This window comes from Balaenoptera acutorostrata, chromosome 9 (assembly GCF_949987535.1).
Source record: "Balaenoptera acutorostrata chromosome 9, mBalAcu1.1, whole genome shotgun sequence".
In the NCBI taxonomy this organism is placed as follows: domain Eukaryota; kingdom Metazoa; phylum Chordata; class Mammalia; order Artiodactyla; family Balaenopteridae; genus Balaenoptera; species Balaenoptera acutorostrata.
Window position 1 is genome coordinate 25719568 of NC_080072.1, and position 20765 is coordinate 25740332.

At 52.4% G+C, this 20765-nt stretch overlaps 1 protein-coding gene across 2 annotated transcripts in view; it reads left to right on the forward strand.

Moving 5' to 3' along the window:
* Positions 1-20765, forward strand: part of ABTB2 (ankyrin repeat and BTB domain containing 2) — a 188038-nt gene that overhangs the window by 143336 nt on the left and 23937 nt on the right. For both annotated transcript variants that reach the window (XM_057552604.1, XM_007181050.3), the window contains exon 3: positions 3026-3239. In XM_057552604.1, coding sequence (XP_057408587.1) covers positions 3026-3239 — 214 coding nt within the window. The remainder of the gene's footprint in view (positions 1-3025; positions 3240-20765) is intronic.

Sequence of the window (20765 nt, forward strand, 5' to 3'; positions counted from 1 at the left end):
TTATTAAGTAGATTAAATAGGCATAAAATCACTCTGTCAGATTGCTCTGGAAGTTTTTCCAAGCTCACTCTCAGTTTCTGAAATGAACTTCTGAACCAGTTACCAGTTTGCAGACCTGTCCCAGTTCACAGACCACACTTCAAGTAGCAATGTCACAATGGTCGAGAACGTGCGTTTGGGACACAGGAACCCTAGTTCAAGTCCTGCTTGTGCCACTGGACAAATCACTTAATTTGTGTAGCCTGTGTCCTCGTCTGTAAAATGGAAATGCCTCCCTTATGGGGTGGCTGTAAAGAGATTTTTTTTTAGAGATTTTGTCTTATCTTTTCATGTCTATCTTGAAGCCTAGAAAATAGAAGGTGGCAGGGAGGAAAATCCCTCTGGGAGAACATCCAAAGCAAGTGGCTGTCTTTGCCCGTAACCTGGACTTGCAGCGCAGCTTAAGTTTTTTAGATGCCTGATTAGAGTTGTCTGCAGGCATCTGTCTCTTTGGTCTTTGAGAGAGACTGATAGCCCGAAGCTGGGCCTGGAGCAAAGTGTCCAGGGACTCCACCTCCAGTCACCATTCATGCTGCTGCCTTCATGGTTTCCCGAACCTTCGGAAGGCCTCTCTGTTCCTGGCTTTCCTTTTAGGGAGCTGTTAGGAGGTATTCCTATTCCTTCCTCGATTTTCTTGCCTGCATCCTGGCTGGAAATGTGCTGCCAAGGGTTCTACACCAGGAACAACGAAACCATCTTAAACATCATTAATGGTAATGACTTCTACCTTGTCGAGTCTTTGAAATGATATTTCAACAAGATTTCTTTGATGCTATCAGGGACTCTTTGAATTCTCCTCCTTGTGGTCCTGTGGTCATGCCAACAGTTATGACATTTAGACCTGGAGAAACGGGAGCCAGGTTTCAACTTATTGCAGCCAACTTAGCTGTACAACTAGCTGCTGGGAGACGGCTTGGCCTGGGGTTGTTGATGCCAGTTTCTACTACCCAGGAGCCCGAGGGCAGGGCTGGACTCCTCCTGTCCTGGGAAATGCGGGGCAGTGCTTGACTGCAGGCAGAGGTCCTGGAAGGAAGAGTACCACGAGGTGGCCTGTAGGATAGAGGGTTAATAACAAAAGACAGTAACAATAATGGTGATATATTTAACTTTACCAAGCACTTACTCTGTGCCAAGCATGATGTTAAGTGCTTTACATTGGTTATTTATTTGAATCCTCAGGATTTTTAGGTTAGAAACGATTATTTCCATTTTACAGATAAGGAAACCAAGGCTTTGATAAGTAACTTACGTAAGGCACACAGGATGGAAATAACAGAGCCCTGATTGGAAGCCAGGCAAGTCTGAATCCAGAATCTATGCGCTCATCCGCTTACCTGGTGATTCTCAAACCTGACTGGAGATTAGATTCACTGAGGGAACTTTTACAAAATACGGACGCCTGGGTCCTGCCCCAGACCAGTTAAATTAGAGTTTGGGGGATGGGAACCAGGCATCAGAAACTCAGTGCCCTCAGCCCTCTTGGCCCTGGGGTCTGGCAGGAGGCACCCAGGCAGCTGAGCTACAACTGCGGGATGGGCAGAGTCCGCTGTGTAGAGAGGAGTGAGGACCTGGGGGTGGCATGGAGGGCTGTTTCCCAGTGGAGATCTCCAATTCCAGGGCTGTCATCGTCCCTGCTTGGAAACGAGCATTGCCGCTGTGGCTGTCATGGGAGAACTTGGCAGCTAACGAGCTCAAGTCAAGCCCCAGCAGAAGTTGTATTTTGAATGAAATGAATGTGTAAGGCTACTTTTTCATTCTCCAAATGTTTGCCGAGCACCCGTTGTGCCGTAGAAGCTGTGCAGGGCGCCGGGGACACATGGTATAGAGTCCCAGACCCAGAGGCTCTGTAGGGGAGGTTAACGGAATAAGTGAATGAATTGGTCCTGTCGAACGTTGAACAACACTTCACCTGCCATATTAAAAATCTGCTCGTTTCTCCCTCCTTGAGCTCAGCCTCATCCAGCGGCTTTCTCTCCAAGGGGTTATCTGTAAGGGGCAAGCTGACCCACAGGGGACGCCCCCCTCAGTTCTCAGGCCTGAGAAGAATGGAAGGCGCCACTTTTCCTAGAAAGAGGGGCCCGCAGGTGCCTGGGGCCATTTCACCCATCCTTTCTCAGCATTGTGGCCTCACACAATGATGGGACGTTTCCTGTCCTGGGCCGGTGGGGAATTGAAAAGACTCAACTGGGGAAGAAACACAGCACAGGATATGGGGACCTGAGGACCCTGCAGACTTCATTAGGGCAGGCCACGGCCTGGGTCCCAGTTCAGTTCATGGACTTTGGAGTCACACAGGCCTGGATTCAAATCTAGACTCTACCGTTTACTGGGCGCCGCGGCATCCCTGTGACCAGGGAAATGCATGGTGTCAGTAAATGTTTGCTTACTGGATAAGCCTCAATTTCTTCGTCTGCAAAATGGGGATCCTACTCGGGCCCCAGCCTTGTAAGGATCAAATTAAATCCTATTTCTAGAAAATTGAACACTCAGCACATAATAAGCATAATGGATGGTGGTGGGCATTTTCCTTGAGGCCGTGGAGAGGGAGGTCCCTATTCTGCGGAAGTACCTGGACTTTGCACCAGACAGCACGGGGGGAGAATCACCACGCAGCCTAGCACAGGAATTGGAGGTTGGGAAAAGAGGCCCAGGGAGATTCCTGTGGTCAGAGCTGGGGGAAGGGCCGTGGGGTGATGGAGGGAGTGGGGATGTTGGAAAAGAAACCGTATTCGCCTAAGTTGTGGTGGGGCCGGGCCCTACCAAGTGTTTCATTCAACTGTTAAGGCAGAACTGAAAGTGAAAGGGAATCTAAATTGCTATCGTGTGTCTGGGTGACAGTTTCCACCTCCACCTGCTGCCTCTGGGTAAATAGTAATTAAGCATGCAGGCTTAGCTGCTCCTCTAGCTAGCAAGATCCTTGGAAGAATGTGGGCTATAAACGCAGACTTTTTCTTTTTCTCTCCCTCTCTCCTGCCCTCCTCACCAGGCGACCTGGTCTCCCGCGCCATGCACCACATGCAGGGCCGCCACCCGCTGTGTCCTGGCTCCAGCCCCGCCCGCCAGGCCCGCCAGCCACCCCAGCCCATCACCTGGTCCCCTGACGCCCTCCACACGCTCTACTACTTCCTGCGGTGTCCACAGATGGAGTCCATGGAGAACCCCAACCTGGACCCCCCGCGGATGGCCCTGAACAACGAACGGTAGGGATCTGCCTGGGGCTGCACACCTGGTGGACCATGCGACACAATGTGTGTTGACTGACCGAGCGACCGATAAGGTGGAAAAAGAGCCCTGGCCCCGGCCTGTGTGCCTGTGAGGAGGCGGCCTGACACGGGCGGCGGCTGCGAATTCAGATGGATGAAGGCCTGTCCCTGGGGTGCAGCGGGATTTGTTCACCCTGGGCTGATGTAGTGTGGGGTCGTTGAGTCTCAGAAAGTGGGCTTTGGCCTCTGTCTCGCAGCTCTAGCATTTACTACCTGGGCTCTTGGAAATTCAGTTGCTTCTTTTATAAAATGAGGTATTCGCACCTACCTAGAAAGGTGGTAGTAAGAATCGAGTGAGCTAGTGCTCTCAGAAAAAGCACTTAGGACAATGTCTGGGTGGTAACTGGCCCTCCATCAGTGGTGGCTGTCACCTCTTTTGATGATGATGATGATGTCACGTTATCATCATTCTTGTTAGGAATTCTTAGGCACATTTTGCCCTGTTCACTCATTTTATAGATGGGAACGTCATGGCTCTGGCAGGTTATTTGATCTCCAGCAGGTTAGTGGGTAAATAGCCCCAGGGTCCAGGCCTGCTGGCCCCCAGTCTAGTGCTGTCCTCAGGGTCCCAGCCCTTTCCCAACTGGGGAAAGGGCTGCTAAGAACAGATATACAGGTTGTACACTGCACAAGGGGACGCAGTGAGGGGCATGAGTGGGGGACACACATGGAGGCATGTCAGCCTGAGGACAGGGTGCCCATTCTAATTGGTCTACTCAGAGGGCCACCTTTTTTCAATTTTCTGCCCAGAGAAGATGCTTTTTTATAATTTGTCCAGTATATATGCTAGCAGGAGCTTCACCTGGAGGGCCACCACATGGCCACCCAAGGCAGGGTCTGTCCACAGGCTCGACCCATGGCCATGGGTCAAGGGTTGTGTAATTGAAGGTCCAGGGAGTGGGAGAGACTCGCCTTCAGTTTAGGAAGCCCTGGGTGCATACATTCCACCTCACAGCAGGGCCCAGGAGAGGGGGAGAGCAGCCCAGGGGTCTCTGTGCCCCATCACAGAGGAGGGAGATCTGAGACCTTGATCCAGAGAGTGCCACTGCTTTCCCAGCCCCCCGCCACCCATTGTCTTTGGGAGGCATTGGGTCTCCTCAGTGTTGTGGTCCTCACAGCCAGGCCCACCTCTCCAGGGCCTCCACAGTCACAAAAGATAAAGATGCAAGGGTAGATCCCCACCCCAGCTCATTAAAAAACAGCCGTCGTGAAAACACTGGCAATCCTGTGGACATATGGCAAATGCTGGGAGCAGAGGATGCAGGGGCTCAGGAGTCAGGTGGCCTGGGCCCTCACAGCAACTCTGACATTCATGAACCTTGAGACCTTTGTGCGAGGTTCCAAATCTCCCTGAGCCTCAGCTTCCTCAGCTATAAACATGGGGCAGTAACGAAGCAGTTTTAAGGATTCGATGATGATCAGCGATGTTTATAGGGCATTTGCCACGTGATAGGCACCGTGCTGAGCACTTTACATGTGGGCACACACTTCCAGGAAATAGGTGCTCTTCGCAGCCCCATTTTACAGATGGGTAAGTGGAGGCACAGAGAGATTCAGTAACTTGCCAAGGCCATATAGGCTCTGCTCATAACCTCTGTACCATACCGTCTGTCATTACGAGAGACATGAAGCAATAGTGGCCCAGTACACACACACAGCAGATTCCCCGTAAATGCTACCACTGCTGTTATTATCACTGGTATCATTATTAGACCATCGTTGTCTTATTTCTTGGGGAGCTGGAGAGTGAATGCAGGTGGGGCCTGACACAGAGCAAGAAGGCAGCAGGTGGAGGCCCTGGGTTTCCTGAAGGAAGCATCCAGCAGGGAGATGGGGCCAGAGCACAGGCTGTACGCCCCAGCTGTTTCTGCTTTGTGGAGAAATTGTTGTGGTTGCCAGAGCTGGCTGGGATGGAGAAAGGGCCAAGAAAACATCTGGAGGGGGTGGGGATGGGGAGGGGAGGCTTGCTTGTTAGTGGTGAGGTCCCCAAGGGTGCTAGACTGAGCCTGAGGCTGGGTCACCCAAGCAAAGGTGGCTGGGAGAGGAGGACAAGGAGCCTTCCTGGGACCTGCTGCCCCAGGCTGGGCTGCTTGGCCCTCTGGCTGTGACCGTGGCTACTGGCTGTGGTGCTGGCCAGGGAGGCGCTCTTCTGTGGATTCTGTGCCCGGAACCCCTTGGATGTCTTTGTGGCCACCCTCTGGCTTTCCTCCGGGGGGGATTCCCAGCCCCTGACGCTCTAAAACATGACATCAGGGTTTCTGTGCTACACGAGCTGCTTGTCTGTGTGTGATTGCGATGGCTGAGCTTGAGTGACAACATACACATGAGTACGTGTTTAGATATCTCCTTATTTACAAACCACACTGTCTGTGGCACAAAGAAGTTGGTCGCAAAAGCATTTTTCCGTGAATCGTTTCAAGTAAGTGTTAGACATGTGGAAAATTGGAACCACCATCAGGAAAAAAGAATCCCCAAATTTCATATTTGGGCACTAAAAGGAGGACACCTTAAAAATACCCAGGGGGGGCAGACAGCCCGGCAGCTTTCTGGTGGCCCGGTTCCTGGCCGCTGAGTGGGTCCTGCCGTGCTTGGACTCACTCTGACAGGGCAGGCCCTGCAGGCCTTGGAGAGCCTGGCTGGCCTTTCCATTGCAGGCTGGGCCGCATGTCCCCACGAGGCGCTGCCACTCTAGAGCAGAGCCCTGGGGAAAACCTTCTCTCCTGTGCACCAAGGAGCTGGCGTTTGCTAGGGCTCCAGGGTGACAAAGCTTTGCTTTTGTGAGTCGGGGGACGTCTGTCTGTCTCTTCCTCTCCCCTCCCCCACTTCATTCCCTTGAAGTTCCTCCCTCTGTCCCATGTCTGGGACATGGGGGTCAGGTGCCCCAACCAGAATTGGACAGAACCTCTGGTTTCGGGTATGATGGTGGGTTTGTAGCCTGGAGGCTTTCCGCTTGGGGATTCGGTGGTTTGGGGATGTCTGGGCCCGTGGGGATTAAGGGACCTCTTCCACGGCCTCGCCTACCTGGGCTAAGGAGCTCAGTTTGGCGGCTTGGGATTGGCCCGTGGCACCACTGACGGTGCCGCTCCAGTCTGTGCTTATAGATTTCCGCTTTGAAGAAAGTACCCTTCTTCCCTCCCACGGGGGTTGTGTGTGACCACAAGTGTGCTGACAAAGGGCAGGCGGGACATGCCTTCAACCCTCTGTGTGAAGCTCATCCTGCTACGCCGTGAGCTGCGTCTGCGCTGGTCAGCGGGGCCTCAGTATCTCTCCGTGAGGACCGTTCTCCCCAGGGCCTCCTGCTCTGGGTTTGGAGGGAGGAGGGAGTCGTAGAAGCAGCAGGGGCTTTGCAAGGCACAAGAAGGCAGTTGAACGTGCTTCCGCAGTGAGCCGGGCAGCAGCAGGGAAGAGAGCGCAGGCTTCGCGCAGGGGCCTGGGCTCGGATCCAGCCTCCCACACGGGCCCCTCCACGCCTCAGGCTCCTCATCTGTAAAACAGGGCTGAGTGACCCATCAGGGAGGGCGAGTGAGATGCCACATGTGAAAGGAGCCAGCTCTTCCTTTTAAAGGGCAGCTCTACCGACTTCTGTTTCTTTTGTGCTCCACAACGAATCAGCAAGGTGCGTGTTAGCATTACCTGCATTTTACAGACGAGGGCACGAGGCCAGGGGGGACCTAGCTGCTGAGTATCTGGGCAGGGATTCGAATCAGGTCTCTCTGACCTGAAAGCCCTCGCCCTTCACCATGCCAGGCTACAGCTTTCCCACCCAGCTGCTGAGACCCAGTCCTAAAGCTCTGAGATAATCTGGGTGGGTGATGGCCCTTGGGGCCACTTTCTCTGGGACCATTCCAGCCCCACCTGCCTCTCCTCTGCCCTGGGAGAGCCCCGCAGCTGGAGCCTCCCTGCACCCTCCCAGGATCCCTTTCTTGCTGGCAGCTTTGCATCACAGGCACCAGCAGGATCTCAAACACAGGATTAGTCACAGCTGCCCCCCTGCAGGGCATGTCATCACCCGGGACTGAGCTCAGAAAGTGAAAGAACTTGCTGTCAGGGATCCAGGGTTACCCAGGGAGATGGGGGGAGCCTCTTCCCCTATGGTCTAGAGGAGAATGGACAGCCACATATGGCTAAATGTGGTCCTTGCTCGTCATGCCTGGAGGCAGAGGGATGGGTAGCTGAAATAGCATCCGGGCAGAGGACATCGTCCCCCTGGGAATGAGGGGTTTGGGGAAGCGGGGAGGAAGGCTGTGTAGACATGCAGGAACAGAGGGAGGTCTGCCGGCTTGCCAGCAAATTGCTGGAGGAGAACATCATCCAGCAGAGCACACGGAGGGAGACAGATACAGCTAGAGATGCAGAGGGGGCTGAGGTAAACAGAGGGTGATCTGATTTTCTGCCTCAGAACCTCGGGAGCTGGGGTGCTCAGACTCACCGAACGGTGCTGCCAGCAGTAGCAGAGAAGCCAGATCCTTGAGGAATATCTGGGAATACTGGAAACGAAGGTGGGCTCCTTGTCCACAAACCAGCCCATCTGCTTAAGCTTCAAGCCCTGGCCCCTTGCTTCCCTCTCCCCAGCCCTGCACAGTGCCCCTTCATGGAGGGAAGCTCAGTCCGAGGGCTGGGGGCCTGCTGGTGTTCAGGACACTAAGCCAGGAAGAGCGTCTGACTTGGGATGGAACCTAGAAACATCTGGTGTTCTGTTTCTCAGCCAGCAGAGCATGATCTGAGGGGAAAACTGCGATTCAAAGACGCGCATTTGAGATCAGACTTATCACTCTCTTATTTTAGATCCTTCGACCTGTCACTTAGTCTCTCCAGAGCCCAGGTTCTGTGGACAAGTAACATTTAGTCTTCACAACCACCCATAAGGTGAACGCTGATGAGTTAACGCAGGTAGCACTTTTAGAATGGTACCTGGACACAGTAAGTGCTCAGTATTAGCTACTATGATGATTAGTATCAGGCAGAAGGACTAGCATATGCCGAGACCACGTGGCAAGAGAGAGTGTGGGACCTGGGGGAGAGAGAAAGGAGCAGTGTGAGAATAAGGAAACACGGTCCAGAACGATGCCCGGGGGAGCTGGGACCTCCAGGGCCAAGACAAGGGGAGGGCTGAGCTTGTGGCCTAGAACAGGGGTCCCCAACCCCCAGGCCGCGGACTGGTACCGCTCCGCGGCCTGTGAGGAACCTGGCCGCACAGCAGGAGGTGAGTGGCGGGCAAGCGAGCCAAGTTTCATCTGCTGCTCCCCGTCACTTCCCATCACTCGCATTACCACCTGAACCATCCCCCGCCCTGCCCCGCCCCCCCCCCCCCCATCCGTGGAAAAATTGTCTTCCACGAAACTGGTCCCTGGTGCCAAACAGGTTGGGGACCGCTGGCCTGCTCAGTGTTTCTGTGATTGGCTGATTTTCACTTGCCCTTTCCCCACACATCCCCTCTCAGCACCTGGACCACTCTGAGAATGAAGACGCTAGGAAGCCCTTCCCATGCTGCTGCGAGGAAAGGCACTTCTACCAGGATCCACCCTGGAGCTGTCTGGTACGTGGTCCTGCACCCTGGGCAGGTTCAGCTGAGACAAGTGGCCCAGATTGCTGCTTTGTTACCTGTCAGTCCCCAGTTCCCATGGAGCTATTTTTGCTCTGAGATCAAAGCCCTTTTCCAGGTGAGATCCCGGAAGAAGGTGCTGTGTGTCTAGCCCATCTCTTGGCTGCCCTGATCCATGTCATGCTGGCCAAGAAGGTTCCTGCAAGTATGTGGACAGAACTCAGAAAAACTGGAGTTGGCAAAGGTGTCAGCCCATAGGAGTCCTACCCACTCCACCTGAAGTCCATACCACGACCTCAGATACTGCCCAAGGGTCAGAGGGTTCCACCAGCCTCTTGGGTCATCCCGGAGGTGCCCTCTCTGCTACCTTCTAGCGGTGTGACACATCAGCCCATCTTTCTAGGTCTCAGTTTCCTCAGCGGTAAAACAGTGACGATAATAAGATGCTACTCGGGTTAAATGAGATAATGTGCTAAAACACTCACCTCAGTGCCTGGCACCTAAAAGTACTCATATATGGTGGCTGTCATCCCCCAGCCCCGCCCCCCACTCCCCCCGTTACTACAATGGTCATAAACATGCTTAGGTGACGGTTGGCGCCGAGAATAGTCTTTCTTGATTGACGTAGGATGATGTTTCTTAAAATGTGGTTCTCCAGCAGCATCTGGGTTAGTAATACGACTACAGCTAATACAATTACCACTACTACTATTGATATTACCAATATAACCAGTGCCACTACCAATAATAATAGTTAATAATGCAACTCCTAATATTACTCCTACTTACAAACACTCCTGCTAATTATAGCTAGCATTATAGAGCACATATTAAGTGACAGATACCATCTTAAGTGCTTCACTAATTAACTCACATTTCTCACGTACTTCTGTTGATCAGCAGGGAAGGGATATAAGGGAATTACGGAGTGCCTTATGTGATTGAGTCTCCTGCCTAATGAGAGAGGCAAAAACAAGACAGAGGGAAAAAATGAGCACAAACCACCAGACAATGTAAGAAGAAGCTTGGTTGTATGATACTGCATTAGGTCAGCCCTCAGGCCATGACACCGGCCGGGATTCAAACCCAGCTCTGCCATGTACAAGCTGGTGGCCTCAGTCGTTTAGCCTCTATGCCTCAGTTTCTTCTTAACACAGGACTAACAGTGCCGACCTCGTAGGGCTGTCGTGGGGATTGAGTTAATATATGCGAAGCACAGTGCGCGGCACACAGTATGTGTCAGTCATCATCTTCTTCATCTTCATCCTCATCCTCATAGCCCAGAGGATCTTGGAGAAGACTGGAGTCTTTGGGGAGGTAGTGTCAGAACAGACTGGGGTTTTAACTGGGCCTTAAAAACAGCCACGGGACACTGGGACAGGTGGGGTGACATTGGCAGCAGAAGTCGCAGAGGGATTTTGTTCCTTCAAAGTGCATATTTCATGACATATGAAATATGTCATGAAATCTACATTTCATGTACTTTTTTTTTTAATATAAATTTATTTATTTTATTTATTTATTTTTGGCTGTGTTGGGTCTTTGGTGCTGTGTGCGGGCTTTCTCTAGTTGAGGAGAGCAGGGGCTACTCTTTGTTGTGGTGTGCAGACTTCTCATTGCAGTGGCTTCTCTTGTCTCAGAGCACGGGCTCTAGGCACATGGGCTTCAGTAGTTGTGGCGCACGGGCTTAGTTACTCCGTGGCATTTGGGATCTTCCCGGACCAGGGCTCGAACCCGTGTCCCCTGCATTGGCAGGCGGATTCTTAACCACTGTGCCACCAGGGAAGCCCTCATGTACATTTTTAAAACACAGAATAGGGGCTTCCCTGGTGGCGCAGTGGTTGAGAGTCTGCCTGCCAATGCAGGGGACACGGGTTCGAGCCCTGGTCTGGGAAGATCCCACATGCCGCGGAGCAACTGGGCCCGTGAGCCACAACTACTGAGCCTGCGCGTCTGGAGCCTGTGCTCCGCAACAAGAGAGGCCGCGATAGTCAGAGGCCCGCGCACCGCGATGAAGAGTGGCCCCCGCTTGCCGCAACTAGAGAAAGCCCTCGCACAGAAACGAACACCCAACACAGCCATAAAATAAAAATAAATAATTAAAAAACAAACAAACAAACAAACAAACAAAAAAAAAACACAGAATAGGTTTGTCTTTTTTTTTTTTTTTTAAATCATCAGTGGTTGTTGTTTATCTAGGCAAATGCTCCTAGGCGGTGCTTGAGTGGTTTTCCCGTGGAGACCTGCATCCTTAGAGGTGCCGTGTGTGAGGGGTCAAACCAGCGCCGCTTCCTCCAGCTGTGTGATCTGAACATGTCTCCTTACCTTCCAAGCCGCAGTTTCCTCCTATGTAGAGTGAAGATCTAAGCAGTGCCTACTTCCTGGGGGCCCCCCAAGTTCTGGGGCAGGGCCCCCAACACACATGAAGTACACAGCAAAGAGAGGCCTCTCTTTGTTCCAGTCCAGATGCAGGAGGGGGACGTTTCCCCTCAGATGAGCACTTTACATAAATGGGAGGCGCCCGCGGATAGGCTGCGCGTTCAGTCTGAAGAAGTGGGCTCGTTAATCTTTTGCTCGGCTTGCGAAAGTGTTCTCTTATCAAATAATAGAGATGATGGCACTGGTGGCTTTATGCTCCTGACTTGTGGTTCCCTTAAATACCATTTCAAGAAGATTTGCAATGTTAAGCTCTTTTCTCTCTTTCCACTCCCCCCTTTTGTGCATTGAATTTCCATCTGCTTACCCAAAATGGAAGCAAAAGAAATAAAAATAGCTATCGGGTGAATTAAGTACTTGTTTGCATGTGTTTCCCAGGCTGGTGCATCCAGTGACCTCTGAAGTGACTCGTCTGTGGTCTGCAGTACACACAGAGAGCTGTCCCTCCCAACCCCAGTCATTCTCCATCCTCTTAGCTGCTTTTTACTTTCTTCCAAGCACCCTCCTCTGTCTGAAGTTACCTTGTCTGTGAATTTGTTTACTTCCTTTTCTGTCCCCTCCTCACCCCTCTAGAAAGTAGGCACTGTGGGCCCGGTGTTACCACTGTGACCCCAGCACATAGGACATTCCCTGGCACAGAGTAGGCAGTTAAATATTTTGTTTGGTTAGTGAAATAGGCTATAGAGCCTAAAGGTTGGACTTTTGGAGTCAGAAAGACCATCTGTGGGGTCTCTGCTCTCTCGTTTACTAGCTATGTAACTGTGGGCAAGTTAATTTCTCAGGCCTCAGTTTCCCCGGCTTTTAATGGAAAATGGCTTGATCTACTTACGTAGGTTTTTGTAGGGATCAAATGAGGTAATCCATTGAAAGGACTTAGCACAGAGTAAGCTCTTCATATGTGATGGCTGCTATTGTCAGTATAATTACTGTTTTCATAAACCTGTGGAGGGACTCAAATAACTAAATCATGTTTAATGCATAAATAACCCAAAACAATGGTGAATTTAAAAATCACATCTACTCAAAGTGCATGTTTTCTTTCCCTCTCATATATACCTCCTTCAATCGCTGCCCTTAATTCCCTCTTAACCCACCCCCGACTGTAGCCAGGGAATCAGGCAAATGATAGAGAAGATGAGGTAGACCAGATGGTCCAAAGGTTTAATTCAGTGAAGACAGTTTTGAACAAAGATATGTACAGACTTTGGATTTATCGCAACCCACCACCCGAGAATCTCAAAGAACTCTAGAAACTGGATTTCATCCACCCATTGGTTCAAAGACCGAGCAGCAAGTCAAGCACTCTGAAGTTAGTGGTGTAGTCATGCCCCTGGCCCCTCACTTGCTGGTTTGGCCACAGTGCCTGCACAAGACGGGCTGCCGTCGTTGAGTGTTAAGCGTGGGAGTGATATGACCTGATTTATATTTACATGGGTTAGAAGCATCTGGACAAATCTTTACAGTTTATAAAGCACTTTAAACACACGACTCTTTAGCAGATCTTCACAAGCTCTCAGAGGAAGCCGTTTCCACTTCCATTTAGAGAAGAGCAGACTGAGGCCTTGAGAGGGTAAGAGGGGCACCCAAGGTCACAGCTAGGAAGAGGCAAATCTGAGCTCAGCCGGGGAGGTCCAACGATAAGAATGCAGTGAATTCGGGCTTCCCTGGTGGCGCAGTGGTTGAGAATCTGCCTGCTAATGCAGGGAACACGGGTTCGAGCCCTGGTCTGGGAGGATCCCACATGCCGCGGAGCGGCTGGGCCCGTGAGCCACAATTACTGAGCCTGCGTGTCTGGAGCCTGTGCTCCGCAACAAGAGAGGCCGCGATAGTGAGAGGCCCGCGCACAGCGATGAAGAGTGGCCCCCACTTGCCACAACTAGTGAAAGCCCTCCTACAGAAACGAAGACCCAACATAGCCATAAACTAAAAATAAATAAATAAATAAAAATTAAGAAAAAAAAAGTTTAAAAAAAAAAAAAAAAAGAATGCAGTGAATTCACAGTGTCAGCGGTGGGGGGTGAGACCTCCCTCTTGCCTCCCGGGGGAGAGAGAAAGACCCTGGGAACCGGTCTCCATCAGCACCTCCTGCCCAGTGTGACTTGGGCTGCTCGCTCTCAACTACTCAGGGCCTCTTCCCCCACAGGCTTGAGTTAGCTGGCTCTGGGTGGCCAGCGAGGGTGGGCATCTGTCCAGCATCCGAGAAGGAGTGAGCCAGGGATGGGGGACAGACAAAGGAAGTGGCAGTGCCAGATAACAGGGGCTGGAGAAAGAACAGGATCCCAACCCAGCTGTTGACAAGTGCCCCCGGGGCTGCCTGTTGCGTGTGATTTCCTGTCCCATTGTTGCGCCCACCCGGTCCCCACAGAGAAGAAGAAGACTGGGAACTGCCAGCCCCAGGGGTGTTTTTGTCACGGGGCTGCCACAATGCCCTTTGTCTCCCAGAGGGCGCCTGGGTGCTGGGAAGTCCCAACTCAAGGGAATGGAGTTTGGTTTCTTACAGAAGGCGGCTTCCTAGGCTGAGCTGTGGACTTTGCAGACGCCGAGGATGGGCCAGGATAGGAGCTCGGGCGATGTCTGGAGTCCAGCTGGGCTGGTTTCTGGCCTGCTCCTACTTGCCTGCCAGCCGGCTCCCCAGATTTCCCTCCTCCCTCAAGACCAACTGCCTCTGACAGCCGCTTCCTTTGCTGCTTTAATATTTGAGATTTGGGGGAAGAAAGCTCTTAAGGGGTCTGGAGTGTCCCTGTGGGGCCCAGCCCGCACCCCGTTCCCTGCTGCCTTCAGGACTGATGCGGCTATGGGCGCGGAGGCTGGAGTTGGGCAGAATGGGGCAGTGAGCGCACTGGGGCGACTCTTTTCTCCTTCATGCTCTGCCTTCCGGTTCTCCACCAGCCCGCAGGCTCAGAGCACTTTGCGTATGGCAGTTTGGTCTCAGGAAGGACCTCGGAATCTCTCTTTTTAGAGCCAGACAGATCGCCATTGGCTAGCTATGTGACCTTGGACGTGTGTCTAAACCCCTCAAAGCCTTGGTTTCCACATTTGTAAAACACCCTTGCAGGGTGGCTGTGTTAGAGGGTAATGTTTTCAGAATGGCCTCTTGCTTACCTGGCACGTAGTAGGCCCTCAGCAAATCTTAGCGATGTGGTTTTGCTGCTCAGAAGCCAGTGCCAGCCTCTCCCCTGAGGCTGCAGTTGGGCCGTGGGTGCAGAAAGCAGGGTCAAGCGCTGGGAGTCTTTTCCTCTGGCTGGGTTAAGAGGGCACCGCCGTCTCCAGCTCAGGTCAAAGCCACTAGCTGCCAGTCGGGAATCTCCACCTTGCACACGTGCATCTCTGCCAGGCCTCAAGAGCCCCATGCCTCTACCTTCTCCTGGAAGTTTCTGGAAACTCTTTACCTGACAGTGTGAATGGGTCACCTTTCTGCCTTAGACTGTGGGGGGATGGGGAAGGCGGGTGCTGTGTGACGATACTCAGCTGAATACAGACAGGAACACCTATTCAGAGACTCTAAATAAATGACCCCACCCCTGGCCCACTGCGCAGCAGCTGCCTGTTGGGTCAATGCAGCAGGAGAGCTAAGCAATAGGGTCCTCCCAAGCTGACTTGTTGGCAGAGGCCGATTGGTGGTGGCAGTGCCCTCACCATGATTCTGAAAGCGTGTGTTCAAAAGCAGGGGCGTGTGTTTGAACAGGTTGGAGGCCCTTGACCGTCTGGCTTCCACAGGGTGAAAGAGCTGTGGTCTCTTGTCAGCCATCACAGACGCCGAGCCTGGGTGATTCTGAGTCTCTTGCGTCTTCCTGCAGCAGTGAGCCCTGAGGGTAAGGTGCAGCCGGGAGGCCAAGGGAACCACACCCCAGCCAAGCGGAGAGAGGGAGGCCTGCTTTCACCCCGCTCCGTTCCAGTTGTGTGGGAAGCAGCGATCCTCTGGCCTGCTTTGCCAGCTGCCTGCCGGCCAGACCGCCACACAGGGGAGCCTTGGCCTGAGAAATGGGCCAGATAGATGCCCTGGACCTTGCATCACTCAGAGCCCTCCCTGCTGTAGGGGAGAGGGTGGAGGCGTGGTGCCCGCATGCAATCTCCAGTGAAATCTGTACCCTCCCACCCACATAAGAGGCCACCCTGGAGTCAGGCCCAGTTACCAAAGACAGATGGCCGTGTCCCCTCCATCGCGGCTCAAGGCCATGTGGACATCTGCCGAGCCACACCTGCCATCCCCTCCCTGAGATGGCTCCACGTGCCATCCTAGCTGCCCTCCCAGAAACCACCTTCGCCCCAGTCAGCCGAGCTCCCCCAGGAAGCTGTTCCTGGGTAGAAAATTCTCCTGCGGAATGCTTATCTTTTTTTTTTTTTTTTTAATTAATTTATTTATTTATTTATGGCTGCGCTGGGTCCCCGCCTCCGTGCGAGAGCCCTCCCCTGTTGCGGCGAGCGGGGGCCACTCTTCATCGCAGTGCGCGGGCCTCTCACCACCACGGCCCCTCTTGTTGCGGAGCACAGGCTCCAGATGCACAGGCTCGGTAGTTTTTAGCTCATGGGCCCAGTCGCTCCGCGGCATGTGGGATCCTCCCAGACCAGGGCTCAAACCCATGTTGCCTGCACTGGCAGGCAGACCCCCAACCACTGCGCCACCAGGGAAGCCCCGGAATGCTTATCTTTTTATCAGGGAAATATTTTCTTTTTTTCTGAAGAGAACCATTTGTTAATACCCAAGCCAGCCCAAGCCTCCAAGAATGGAAGACGAAGCACTTGCCCATTTCAGGAGCTCAGGAGCTCATCTGCCTGACTTAGAGCTCGGGAGCCCTGCAGAGAGTTCTGGAGTAAGAGCAGACCCCTGAGAACATGTCAGCAGCCAGAGGGCTTTGCCTCTAGGAGTGAGAAACGTTCTATGCATTTCTGTTCTTTTTTTTTTTTTGGCCATACCACGTGGCCTGCAGGATCTTAGTTCCCCAACCAGGGATTGAACCCAGGCCCTCGGCAGTGAGAGCGCGGAGCCCTAACCACTGGACCGCCAGGGAATCCCTGGGCTGTGCTTTCTGAATTCAAAGGTTGAGTTTCTAACATGGGCTTCTGTGCTGGGGGATGGGTAGCGTCAGTAAGTAAAGCAGTCTCTGCCTTCGGAGAAATTATAGCCTGAGGGGAAAGCAGGCAAAAAGAATGCGAACAAACAAAATGATACCAAATGGGCTAAGTGCTGTGAGGGTGCAGTGCTGAGGGCAGAATGGGGACCAGGCTCAGGGCGGGTGGGCAGAGAGGGCCTCCCACTGCCTGGAGGAGACCCATGAGCCAGGCAAGGTGCCTTACCCCAGGGCCTAATGCCAGGGTGACCAGGTGTTTGTGTTTGCCTGAGACACTTCTCATGTATGCCTGCTGTCCCAGTGTTGTTGGCAATAGCACTCCTTTTCCCTCTCAGAAGTGGTCCAGCTTGGATGACAGACTACATGGCTACCATGCCTAATGCTCATCATCCCCAAGATGTCCAGGGTCCAGAAAAATGGAGAGACAGGGCCAACTGACTAAGCTAAGTGGCAGTGGAGTATACTATTTGGGAGCTCGGACATGGGGGGTACCCTGCCTGGGACCACATCCCAGCTCTGCCACTTACTAGGTGCGTGACCTGGAGCAAGTTACGTTACCTCTCCAGCCCTCAGTTTCTCCATGTGTACAATGGGGATAATAATAGTACCTGTTTCATAAAGTAGATATGAGGATGAAATAAGTCGATAGATATAAAGGGCTTAAAACAGTGCCACGTGTTTAGCAAATGCTCTGTACACGTTAGTTGTTTGTGTTGCCCAGTTATTCCTGGATGCCTCGGAGCCAGGCCAGGATGCCCCGATTGTTACCCAATTGGCCTCCCATCCCACAGCTCATGTTTAGGTTCCCTGACGGGCCACCAATGGGAAGAGGCAGGGAAATCGTTCACAGCTAATCATGACTTGGTTGTAATCTAAATTTATATCCATATACATATCTGAGCAACTGGAGGTTTTTCTAGTGTCTCTAATCTGTACCAGATGGGTTTTAATAAGAAAAGTGTATTTCCCAGAAGAAAGTCCTAAGCCCTGCCTCTAACAGAAGTCACCTGACCCCACGTGGAGATTCTGCCAGGGGTCAGCTACAGGGTCTGAGGCAGTGGGGGCTGCCAGAGGAGATAGGCCCCGGGGTCAGAAGAGAGATGCCTGCCCGGCGCTGACTCCAAGCTGAGCCAAACCATTCTGGTTTACCAAGCAATTCTAGAAAAATAATTAGTCCAAGATGTGAACCAGACTAGAATCGCTTCCTTTGTACTGGGAGCAGAATCTGACTTCAGTTGGGACAGTGTTGGTTTCATTCTCCGTGGATGTTTTGGCTTGGTGTTCGGCCACCGTGGCCCTCCAGAAATCTTGGGGGACCTGTGGTGAGGGCCTCAGAGCTGGCAGAGCAGAGCCGACCTTGGCCTTCCTAGAGCAGTCTCTGCTTGAAGAGCTGTCACTTGATTGGGAAAAGCTTGGCGTCTTCTCAGGTTCCTGACAGTGCCACTTGCCAGGTCCCAGCCCAGGCGGCAGAGCAGGGTAGGGCGTGGAAGCGGCGTGCTTCCCAGCAAGGTCCGTGAGAAGGATGGATTTGGGGGGAAGGTCACCCCGTTCAACGCCAGTGCTCAGCAGTGGTTCCCACTGAAGGTGGGGCAGAGGCAGTGCAAGAATTTAGGGCTGAGGGTGGGAGACATTCTGGCTACCCCCTCCCTTGACCATCACCTGCAGCTGTGTAGCTAGCTGGTCCCTGTGAGATTCCTTTCCTAGACTAAGGGTGCTCACAGGCCGGGTGGGCTCTAAGGCATCATGGGCCTCCCCAGACCCTCCCAGCCAGGCCCACGCCCCAGAGTCCTGTGTCCTCCCAGCCAACGGTGGAAGTTAAGAAACCACAGCCCGGTTTCCCAGGGCTGAGCTCAGGCCGGGTCTCGAGGCCCTGCCCCGCCAGTGGGCACCTCCCAGATCTGCCTGCCTGAGTATTTGAACCCAGTCCTCGTGGGTGGGCGCAGAGGGGACATACCTGCTGGCCCCAGACTTGGCCTGCCAGTTGGGGACAGAGGCACAAGGCCTTCTCATACCTGGGCCTCCAGTTCCAGGCTTGTGCCCCATATACCAACCTGACTCTCTCCCCAAGGCCCCTGCCCACCTCAAGGAAGAACAGAGCCTGCTTTGAGCTGGAAATCGGAGGCGTTTCCTGTTTCATGTTGTTAAAACACTGCTTATAGGACTGTAATTCCAATAAATCATATGCTTGCTGAGTGGGGCAGAGGGTTTTTTTTTTTTTCCCCAGGCTGCAGGGACCTCTTAAAACCAAGGCCTTAAGAAGTTTATTCTCTTTCATTTTTTTAACAGGGAAAAATGGCTTTTGCAGACCTGGTCCTATTGAAGGGCCTTGTGAGCCCATTGGCTTGATATTCTCAGGCTCATCTGTATGATTAATTTAAAGAGAGAGGAAGAGAAACTGAGTCATGACACATGGGGCTGGGCCCCCTGTTGCTGCTGAAGGGCTCTGTGACCTTGGGTGAGGTCATGCATATAAAGCCTCCCCGGGTCTCTATTTCCTCCTCTTCACCCCCCTTCCTGTTAAAGACCCGTTTTCTTTGGTGTATTTTACACCTCCCCCACTGACATTAGTTGCTATTTTATGCACACAAAGACAAATGCTCCCAGTCGGTGACCCTTTTAAGTGGCTTTGTTTGTCACAGTAGCAGCCTGACCGGATGCGGATGCGCTTGCATGCGTGTGTGTGTATGTGTGTGTGTGTGTGTGTGCGCGCGCACACGTGTGTGGTGTTTCTGAGGTTGGTCAGGCCGCCAACAGCATTTAGGGGCTGCGGGTCCCTCACAGTCCTCCCGTACCCACCGCCTCACCACCTCGCATGTTTCTGACCCCATGGCCCCTGGGTCTGTGTTGTCGTCCCTTCCCCTGTTCAAGGTTCTTGACAGCCAAGGCCGAGGGCCTGCACTGCCAGAAACGGTCTCCAGATCACCCTCCACATAGTGGTTGTGTTTGTTGCTCTGTTTTATGAGTGGGTGGTGGGCAGCTCGCTGGCAGGCTTTTGCAAGCTTTACATGTTTATACTCGATGGAGGGTTGGGGGGTGTGGGGAGGGAATTGGCTGGACTTGAAGAAAGCTGGAGCTGAGGCATTTAATAGGACCAGATTCCTATAGCCTTTTCTGCTATCATGTATTTTCTCTATCAACAGACACTAAAATGGTAGTAACAGTTAACCTTTACCAAGAACTTACCATGTGCCAAATGCTGTGCTAAGCCCTTTATGTACATACTTCTGGCCATCTTGTGAGGTGGGCCTGTTGTTTATACCCATTTTGCTGATGGGGCAACTGAGGCTAAGGGAGATAAGATAACTTGCACAGGATCACAATTTAATTCATTGAGAGTGCAATGGATTGCAGCCTAGGGCAGCCTCCCACCAGAGCCTATGCTCTTGACCTCTGTATAGTAGGTACAGCTATTGTCATGTGGAGGCTGTGAAATAACAGCAAAAGGGTTTCTCATGATGGAAAATGTCTAGAAACCACTGACTTAACCCCATCTTTAAAAGAAAAACAGGCCCAAAGAGGGTAATGATCTGCCCAAGGTTACAGAGCCAGTTCGGTTGCTTCCTAAAACTAGGGCTGTCTCCCAGTGAGGATTCAGTGTGGGATCCTCAGATCCTTAGGCCGGGAGCATGCATATAAAGCACACACCATTCTAGAATTGGCTGGACTGGGACAGAATCCCAGCCCCACGCCTGAGAGCAGCCTTGCCTTAGGGATCGACTACAGTTGTCTAAGGCAGTGGTTCTCAATGAGACTTCTCAGGAGTCCACAGGGTCAAAATTATATTCATAATAATAAGGTGTTATTTGCCTTTTCACTCATTTTCTCACAAGTTTCCAGGGAGTTTTCCAGAAGCTGTGTGACATGTGAGCATAGTATCACTCTGATGGCTGACGGGATATGAGTTTGTGTATTGATGTTTGAAGTTCTCTGTTTTAATTTCTTTTTTTTTTTTTTTTTTTTTAATATTTATTTATTTATTTATGGCTGTGTTGGGTCTTCGTTTCTGTGCCAGGGCTTTCTCTAATTGTGGCAAGTGGGGGCCACTCTTCATTGCGGTGCGCGGGCCTCTCACTATCGCGGCCTCTCTTGCTGCGGAGCACAGGCTCCAGACGCGCAGGCTCAGTAGTTGTGGCTCACGGGCCCAGCCGCTCCGCGGCATGTGGGATCTTCCCAGACCAGGGCTCGAACCCGTGTCCCCTGCACTGGCAGGCAGATTCTCAACCACTGCGCCACCAGGGAAGCCCTGTTTTAATTTCTGATACAATAATTAGGGCTAGAACAGTACACATAAATAAAAGCTCTTTGGGGGCCTCAGTAATTTGTAAAAGTACAAAGGGGATCCTGAGGCCAAAGTGCTTGAGAACCGCTATTCCGTGGTGCCGGACCCAGCAAAGGGGAAAGTCAGGGGCTTGCAGC